Source organism: Corvus brachyrhynchos, unplaced genomic scaffold (assembly GCF_000691975.1).
Source record: "Corvus brachyrhynchos isolate BGI_N302 unplaced genomic scaffold, ASM69197v1 scaffold83, whole genome shotgun sequence".
Taxonomy (NCBI): Eukaryota; Metazoa; Chordata; class Aves; order Passeriformes; family Corvidae; genus Corvus; species Corvus brachyrhynchos.
Window position 1 is genome coordinate 1352478 of NW_008238464.1, and position 9831 is coordinate 1362308.

Genomic DNA, 9831 nt, shown 5'->3' on the forward strand with positions numbered 1-9831 from the left:
CGCTCGGTCCGCCGGGGCTGGAACGGGAGCGCTTCGGGCTGCCCTCGCCGGCCGCCCGAGCCAGGGTGTCAACTCCGGCTCCGGAGGATGCAAAAAATATAGAAACTAGGATTCTCTTGTATGTTCATCTGCAGTCAAGCACTGGAGGTTTTGGAAAGAAAATGTCACCGGTCTGCAAAGCACCCACACCACGGCTATGATGTTTGAGCCAAATTATTTGAGCCAACAATCCAGATTTGGTTTTGTTTTCTAATATTTTATCACTGAATCAATTATATTGGAAAAGGCCTCTTAGATCGAGTCCAACCTATGACCATGTCAACTAGACCATGGCACTGAGTGCTGCATCCCGTCTTTCCTTGAACGTCTCGAGGGATGGTGACTCTACCACCACCCTGCGCAGCCCATTCCAATATCTAACCATCCTTTCTGTGAAGAAATTCTTCCTAATGTCCAACCTAAATTTCCCCTAGCACAGCTTATCACTGTGTATTCTTGCCCTGTTGCTGGATGCCTGGGGGAAGAGGCCAACCCCTACCCAGCTACAACCTCCCGTCATGTGGTTGTAGAGAGCACTAAGGTCCTGCCTGAGCCTCCTCCAGGATAAACAGCCCTAGCTCCCTCAGCTCCTCCTCGTAGGACATGTGCTCCAGACCATTCACCAGTTCCACTGCCCTTCTCTGGACATGCTCCAGCACCTCATTGTTTTTCTTGAACTGAGGGGCCCAAAACTGGACACAGCACTCAAGGTGTGGCCTTGCCCATGTGGAGTACAAGGGGAGAATCACTTCCCTAGTCCTGCTGCTCACACTGACACATGTTAGCATGTTCTTTCCATCCATCCATCCATCCATCCATCCCTCTCCACACTTGAAGTTGCTCAATAGCCTGTCTCACTCACGTGCATGTACTGAAATTGCTGTGTAGCTGGAACCAGAGCTCCATTTCTTAAACAATTTCTGTGCCATGCTGTTATGAGAGATTTATCATGCTTGAGCAGTGTTAAGAAACATTTGAAAGAATGTAGGAAGAGGTCACAGTCCAGCTCTGGCTCATTCTATTATCTTTACATGGTGCACAAAAGCCAAGGAGAACACAGGTTACCCACAAATTATCTTGTGGGAACTCCCAGGAGGGAGGTGAGGGGCTCCTGCATGGAGGAAAGATGCTGAAGTGGGGAATTATGCACACACACTTGTCTGGATGCCTCCAGCCAACCGTGCATGACCCAGAGGACCACTGCCAAGAACCAGCTAAATCAGTCCCAACACTGCTCTAGTGTAAGAATTTTAATTTGCCTGTTGCAGTTCCCTCACGCTGGAAGCTGCCAGCTGAAGTTCCCAGTACAATCTGAATTGGGATAGAGAAGCCAGGAGAGGCAGCTTGAATTTTTCATTTTTCTTTCTGCATGTCATTGGTGAAATTCCATTAAGGACTCCCTGCTTCAAAATCACACAGAACTTAGAGAGAAGAGGTGTTTTCAATCCATAGTTAAACATGCGGAATTTTTCACATTTACCTTTGCACATAGTTTAGCACAAAGCTAATGAACCCTGCCATGTTTTTTAACAAAGAGACAGAAAATAAGAGTTCCTCTGCATACCATGCAAACTTAAAGCCATCCTCACATAAAAATATTAAATATACTTGGTGAGAACAGGCTAGAAAGCAAGTAGAAATTGTGAGCACCCTTCAATTTAAATACACATCTGACAGCATTAAGAAGCAAAAAAATCATAGTTTATTTGCAGCTGATGGCATTTTCAGTCATCATCAACCAAAATACAACCTTTGTAAACAGCAGCCTTGGACAGCTCCCCACCAAGGACTCTGGAAGAACGATGTTTACTACTGATACTAATTTAGTATTAGGGAACCGAAACAGCACTAAAACCCAAGGGATCAGAAGGGCCTTATGTTGCACTAGTGTTGAAGGAGAATGTGGAGAATTACCATGTTATTTGTAGGCAGAGCAGTCTGAATTACCCAGGGCAAAATACAAGAAAACCCAGCTGGGTAGGAATGGATAGGCTAGAAAGGTTTTCCATTTACCTCATTTTTTTGTTAAGATTATGTTTTTTTCATCTGAGAAATCCGTAAGTAACAAATCTAACAAATAGAGGGGAGTTGTATTTCAGTAGAGTACCTAGAGAGCCGCTCTGAGACCATTACCAGGTTTACGGTTATTTCACATTTTCTTCAAAGGCGTGTAAGTATGTATAAACTCACTGACAATTTTATTTGTGGACAACTCAACAGCTGATGCTGTGATAAACAAAAGAACTAGGCTATCACATAAAAGTTCTGGAACAGATGATAAAGCATACTGTTCAAAACTTTTACTATTTTTTAATAGCCAAATCTCAGGTTATACATCCAGGAAAAAAACACAATGCTATACCCTGGGGAAACAAGCCATACACTGGGAAAACATCACAGTGAAAAGCTACTGACTGAAAAAGGCATCAGGGTCATAAGGGACAGGGAACTGAACACAAGATACCAACTCAACATAGTGTGTTAAGCGACAAAATGTGACACTCACCTCGGAAGCACAATCAATAGTGTACAAAGAAAGCAGGGGATTTACCTGTATGTAGATCAATGAACAAATCTGTAATAGAAGTTTATCTCCTTCCTAAAAGCAGATGGCAAATCTGTGAAGGGACTAAGGAAGGCAGGTATAACACAAGATTTTAGGAAGTCAATCCCTGCACTTCATTGCAGAATATTAAAGGCTTTTTTTTTCTTTTACTTTCAAATGCATTCCAGCAGGAAAACATAAGATACTACTCACTTCTTTGTAGAGCCATCCCCTCTTCTCCTCCCAGATGTGAAAACTGAAGTCAAATTCTATCCACCAGACAGACATGCTCTTTCTGCAGAGGGAATACTGGCTATTGAAATATTCTATCAAAACATAATTAGATTTTATGCCCTTTTCAAGAGCTGATGCCTTCCTCTGGCATATAAACCTTCACAGGTCAGACTACATGAAAGGTGTCAAACCCTTACCTTATCTACTACTATAAAGCAGGAAGGGACCTGAATGTCCAGTCTCAGCTGATAAAGGGCTTTATGGATTTTCTGCCTTTATATTGAACAACACAAATTTATATACATCCGATAATCAATCACCTCACCACACCACTTACCCTCATCTTCCTCAGCATGCCAGCAGTCCAACAGCCTGTAACAAATTTCTTCCCGCTCAGAATCCCAGAAATCATCCTGCTATGACTGTTAGTGATGTATGGCTGCTACAGAACCAAAAGCTGAGACAATAGCTAACACATCTTAGACCTTTGTGACCTCAGAAAGACTTCAAAACTTTCCCCACCAAAAAAGCCTCAAAAATTCCTGTCACAAATTGACTTGGAAAAGTTCATATTCCTCTTCCTTTGAGTGGTAATGAAGGACAACACAATACAATTTTACAGTAGCACAGTTTATCATTAGAACTTACTAACGGCAAGTCAATTTCTGCTTTGCTATTTTTCCGTAGCTCCTTTTAAAGCAATAGTAGCAATATTGCAGATTTTTAATATCTTGTTCTAGGTCACAGAGATTTACTTGTATCATTTCCTCTGTTACTAAAAATCTTTAGGGAAATCATTCTGTTTCATTTCACTGCAGCCCATTAGTACCTACAGGCCAGGCAAAAAAGAATATTGCACAGGAAAACCTCCGTCAGGACACACCAACCTCAGCTTGAAATAAAAATGTATTTTTAATGTTTAGCTATGAAAATACATTATTACTTGAAATATATTACCTTCTACTAACCTGATTAAGCAACTATTAAAGTGCTAATCTTGTTGCTTCTTCCACTTTCAGTGTTCAAGAGCATTACTAATGAACCTACTGTAAATCCTGAAAATAAAGCATAGACCTCTTCAAGAAGCTGTGTTTACAGAATTTTCTTCCTACAGACTGTCAACCAAGTCATTAAGGAGTGTGCCACTTACAGAAATAACTGGTTAATTATTTTCTGAAGATAATAAAACTATGCCAGAGACAGAAAATTCAGCAGGCAGATTTGGGAAAAAGAAAAATGAGGAAGGATCTTAAGGTTTCTGGCTATTATTCTGTCAACTACAATTTATGACTGGAATTATGGTGTTGTGTTCTTCAGCTTTAGACAAGACACACATTTACAATAAATACATGTATTCTAAATGACCACATATCAAGGCAGCATAAAATTCATCATGTTAACAAAGCTGCTACAGCTCTGTATTTATAAGTTTTCTAACCACAAGCTTAAACAACAGATACTGTTGTTTTTAGCTGCATTTTTAGATTATGACTTCATTTAATGCTCTTCTTATGAGTAAAAGGTGTCAATCTAGTTTGTTCCAGGCTTTCACTGAAAATATATTATTTTAAATGTTTTCTTTGGAAAAAAGCATCTCATCCAATCTGCTACTCTCCAGAAACTTTAAAAGTGAAGAGCGATTTATGCCACCCAGTGAATAATGAAGCTCTTTGTAATACAAATGCACCCATTCTGAAGCAGAAAATATTTCAAAACTGAGAGTTTTTTAAAGATGCCTTGTTTTCCTTTTGAGATGCACAACTGAAATACTAAGTGTGTGATACTTTTGAAACACCAACCCCTTTTCTTTCACTTTTCAACATATGTACACATGGGCCTTCGTTAAACAGACTCATATGCTTATTGCTCTGTACTAACTTGAAAGAACAGTTAACGGCATAAAAGATTTTCAGAGTAAATGACCGTAGCCTATTTTTTATTATCATAAACATGTGAGCAGGTCTGCAATATGTGTTTACAGCTCTGTAAATACAACTGTGTTTGCAGGATTGGACCAAAGAGAGAACATTTTAATTGTTGAAACGAGATGTTGTAACACAGAGATGTCCTAACACTGATAGAGCCACAGCCTGTGAAGTCAGTCTCAACAGCATTTAGGACTCTGACTCTCCATCATGGAAAACAAATGGGAGGAACAAGAGCAGCAGTGAAAGGTCTTTGCAAACCATGCTCTTTACTTATTCAATACAAATTATTAGCACTACTTATATCTGTGATTCTAAAACCAGTACGAGCCTTTTGGTACCATGTCAACCATTTCTCCTCAACAACCCAATTTCACAGATTCCATCTTGAAAAATCTACCAAAAAATAGAAACGTGCACTTTTTTTTAGTAAAAGCCAGTAGTGTAGCATAAGGCACAAGACAAAAATATCAATATGTTTAAATAAAAACATTTTGTGTATTAGGGAAAAAGCTGTAATCAAATGCATAGGACTTAGGGCATTAGTGGAACAATTATTTTTCCCAAAGGAAGCATTAATATCTCTCAAGTAGGACAGCACTCAAAGTCCGAAGATAATTATATAATTACTTATCTTAGACAGAGTATTATGTTACACTATATTGGAATTGAATAATAGTCCCTTGAGCAAATCAGTATTTTGATACCTTTACAGTATTTTCACACTGTCCTAGGTAGTTTAGTGAACCATTAGGAAGTTTTGACACTAACATTCTATTGGATCAAATAATACATGTGTTCTGTTAATTATTACATCCTTAAATATCCAGTAGATTTCATTTTAACGCTTGATCTCCACTGGACCAAGCCAATTGCTAAAAATAACTACGTGCTGTCTACGATGTAGCAATCTTCCTGCTCCCTTCCAAAAGGAGTTGATGCAGCACCATTACCTGAGGCTTAGTGATTGTGGCTGAGAAAGGAATAATTATCACTTGAACCATCAACCTACAAACCCCCGCAGTAGGGCAGACCATGGAAGAGTCCTTGACTACCAAACCCCTGTATCATTTCCACTCTTCTAACTGACATTTAAATACCTGCCATGTGGCTTTATATTTATTTTTAGTTCCTTTTAAATTTTTTTGCCCCATGGAAAAGGCTTGTGAGTAATACTTTGGAATTAGAGTGTAAAGTTAAAGAGACTCTTATAGACATCAATTATCATTTTAGTGTATGTAAAGAGATAATATGGTAACTAGGTTGTGGAAAACAAAGGATGCTTACAGCACTTGAACAAATGAACTAGCTTCCATAGGATCAAGAGAACACAAAAATGTGAAATCAGAGTTATTTAGATGGCAAAAATAAAGTCCTACACATACAAGAAATATAAACATTCTCTGACTCATTACAGAACAGTTGCTTAAGACAGAACTAAATAGTCAACGTGTGCTCATTCACTGAAGTAATCAATTTTAGAAACAATAAGTGTTGCATGCATCTGTTCAAACTGAATGTAAATCAGACACTTGACTATAAGCTTCAGCCAAGAAAAGAAGTTACTACAGCTCTCTCCTCTCTCAGTATTTCCTCATCTTCTTTCTAATCAGCTTGTCTGAAGTTATTTGAGTTTCCACGTGTAAGAGTTACACTACATTTATTTCTTAAAGGCTTGTAGAGGCAGGGACACTGGAGGAAGAAAAAGGAAATGCTCCTCTGGAAAAACAGTTCTTAAACAGAACCAGTTAACATTGACCACAGTCATGGTTTAAGCACTACATAATGCTTCTTACTCCCATAAATCCCACTTCCTTACCAGTGGGGGACTGAAAAACATTACCATTCCCATCTATTACAGATTAATTGGGTAGAAAACCTACCGGAGAGGAAGCAGCTTGCACACACATTTTACAACCTTGGTCAACTCCTCATCTCTGAAAACAGTTCTGTTCTGAGGAACCGTTTGAAATACCCATCTACTAACGAAACTCTTCCTCAACACATCAAGTGAACTCTCAGTTCCATACCTTGTATTATTTCTAATAGTAAAAGATGATCAGAATTTACAGTAAAGTCACAAAAGACCACTTCAAAACAGAATGACACTCTGCAGCTTGTTCTGGATTTCACATTTTTATTGTAATTACATAACAAGTACCCAGAACTTGCAGCTTTATGCTTGCCTTCTTTTTAACATTTAAATGCACATTGAGGTCAATCTGTTGGAATACTCAGGAGCAGATACCTTCCACAAAAACACTGCATGAAAGGATGCAGCAGGTACCATCTTCTTACTTTAATCTCTGGTTTGTGTAGAGAGTTGATGAATCCCGAATTCCCATGGCTAGGTCTCTTGATGAGGACTTCAGTATCCCTTCCTTCCTCTGAATCTTGCCCTGGTATCCAACTGAAAATTGAAGTCAATATATTAAGAGCAGGTATTTTCCAAAAGAAGTATTGTTGAGTGTTCGTGCTACCTTGGCACTTCGTACCATCAGAACAAAGGCCAGAAGAAAGCTGAAGAAAACTAGTGATACAGCCAACAAGCTACAGGGGATTCCAATGAAAGAGACATTGTATGATCTTAAACCTCACACAAAATGAAAATTATGTGATAAGCTTCCTGTGCATTCTGAAATAAACAATCTAACAACATAAATGACAGAGCAGCAAAGTAGGATAGAAAGGAATACATAAAAAACAAAGTAGTGTAACTCTGCTTAGATCAGCTTTACAAATGTAACTGATAAACTGAAGGAGGAAAATTCAGATTTGGTTTAAGTGGGAGTCACTGTAAATGTCCGTGAGGAGAGGGATAACTTAAATATACAAAGTTTCTGGAAAAAATAGAAATAAATCAGTAAAAACAGAAATAATATTCAGCTTGTAAAATCTGCAAGTTTATTCTTGGCAATTACAGGAAAAGCATTTCATGAAAGGCTGAAGATGAATGTAAAGCTAAAATAAAAGCCACAGAACTTACAGAAGCTAAACTGCAAGTTCTTTCTCAATGCAGCAGAAAAACATACTTTGATCTTGGGAGAAATCTTCTGAATTTAGATAGCCAGTCTTGAAGATGGCAGTAACAGATTGCAACTCAGCCATATTCTGATATTAGACTGAGAAGGTTTCTTCTACCACCATTAACCAACCTTCCAGAATTTAGAACTGCAGCAAAATTTGTAAAGAGCTAGACTCATGATGACACAGCTTGTCCAATAACCAAGCAGCTTTCACTTTAAACTTTGGCCCTACTTCGACATGTCAAGTGCACTAAAATTTACTCCTCTGGTAAGACTTTCTCCTTCCTTGAAAAGAAAACAGCATCTAGGCAAAACCCCTGATGATTTTAGCATACTGTAAATTGTATCTGCTTTTAGCATCTAACGTGGTTTTGCACACTCTTTAAGTTCCACTATTATAACAAATAACAAATTTGACTGAGCATGATTATTGAAATTTACAGAATTAACAGGACAAGAAAAACATCACTCATCAGCCTTAAAATTTGGGAGAGTTAAATAAAATCATTTAAGAGCCAGGCTTCTTCCTGCATGACTGGAGACATGTAGCTAGAAACTTCGTTTCATTAGGCTCCCTTAACAATCCATAGACAGCAAAATACAGGCACATCACCGGGAGATACATATGTTGCTACTGCAGCTTTACGGAGGTATTTCAAACCTTGAATACACAGCATTTTCCCATCCACAGAAATAATAATTTGTCACTTTGTGGATTATTATGGTTCATATAGGAGAGGTACAAAAGCTGCTATGACTAATACAAAATGGAAGAAAAATTTAAGGTACCATTTCAGCTGTACATTCTTCATTATGTATCACATCAGCTAAAAATATAAATAAGCCCTGCACCTCCCATGCTTAGAAAGTGTGAATGCCATCTTTACTGCGTCTTAAATGTTTTAAATGTTATGGAAACACAAGCAAAAAAACTCTGGACAAGAAACTCCTATCAAAATAGGGAAAACTTTATCTAATTACAATTTTAAAAATTACTTGTCATTACCCTATGGGATAGTTCATCATATAAAAACACAAACTGTTATTTATCATGAATTCTAGGACTCCAAGAAAATTAATGATTAAATATGAACTCAATGCAAGATCCTGTTTCAATAGTAAAAGTCTCACTTCATTTCATTGAAACGTTCTCTATATAGATGCTTTTCAATGACCTTACAGACAAGAAATAATTTGTTGATATTCTTCCAATTACCTGATCTACTACTACTTTTTAACACAAAACTTTACTAAAAACAATAGTGAAAATACCTACCTCACTGTTACCTGTGACATTCTAAGCCTAAGTCAATCTAAACATGCCTTTTTTTCAATTTCTCCTACTCTCCAGCTTCTTCATGAGAACTGAGTACAACACCCATAATTTAATCAGGATTCAAAGGCAAGAGCTGTTCTGCTTAATGACACCTGCCTTACTGAAATAGTGTTTTCCTTCAAAAGAGGGGGAAAAGGACAGGAAACATCCAGGCCAGTAGCAGAAGATGCATCACGCTTACCATTGATCTTTTGCATGCAAAGAATGTCACTTGCAAACTCCTACAGTGTCCTTCCCTCAAGCATTGTTTAGGGCTTTTGTTTTCCTAGTAGATGAAAAAAGAAGTGATTAAAATTTTGATTTCTGCAGCTCGTCAAAGAAACATCAAAATACTTCACAGAATGATAGAACAGAGTTGCCGAATATTCTGAGTTGGAAGGCACCCATAAGGATTATCTAGTCCAACTCTTAAGGGAAGGCCAATACAGGGATCGGACCCACGACCTTGGCGTTATTAGCACCACGCTCTGGCCAACTGAGCTGATTTGGGTTGGAAGGGGCCTTTGAGGATCATTTAGTTCCAACTTCAGAGAAGTTCACTGGGGATTTCGCTTCGGTACGATGACTTGCACTCTCCTCTCAGCTGTAATTCCCTAAGCTGCTGCAAAAACGAGGTAAGAGGCCGTAAAAAAGCGACCTGCGGGTGCCTGCCCCGGGAGGGCAACCGCGCTCACCTGCAGGACGCAGGGGCTCTCCAGGAGGCACTGCCGCAGGTCCTCCCTCACG

At 38.7% G+C, this 9831-nt stretch overlaps 1 protein-coding gene across 1 annotated transcript in view; it reads right to left on the reverse strand.

Moving 5' to 3' along the window:
• Window positions 1-4737: 4737 nt before the first annotated feature.
• Window positions 4738-9831, reverse strand: part of LOC103617586 (cytochrome c oxidase assembly factor 5) — a 5858-nt gene continuing 764 nt past the window's right edge. The window contains exons 2-4 of the mRNA XM_008635896.2: window positions 9780-9825; window positions 9287-9370; window positions 4738-7153 (exon numbers count right to left, since the gene is read on the reverse strand). Of these exons, the coding sequence (XP_008634118.1) occupies window positions 7112-7153; window positions 9287-9370; window positions 9780-9825 (172 nt within the window). The 3' untranslated portion in view covers window positions 4738-7111. The remainder of the gene's footprint in view (window positions 7154-9286; window positions 9371-9779; window positions 9826-9831) is intronic.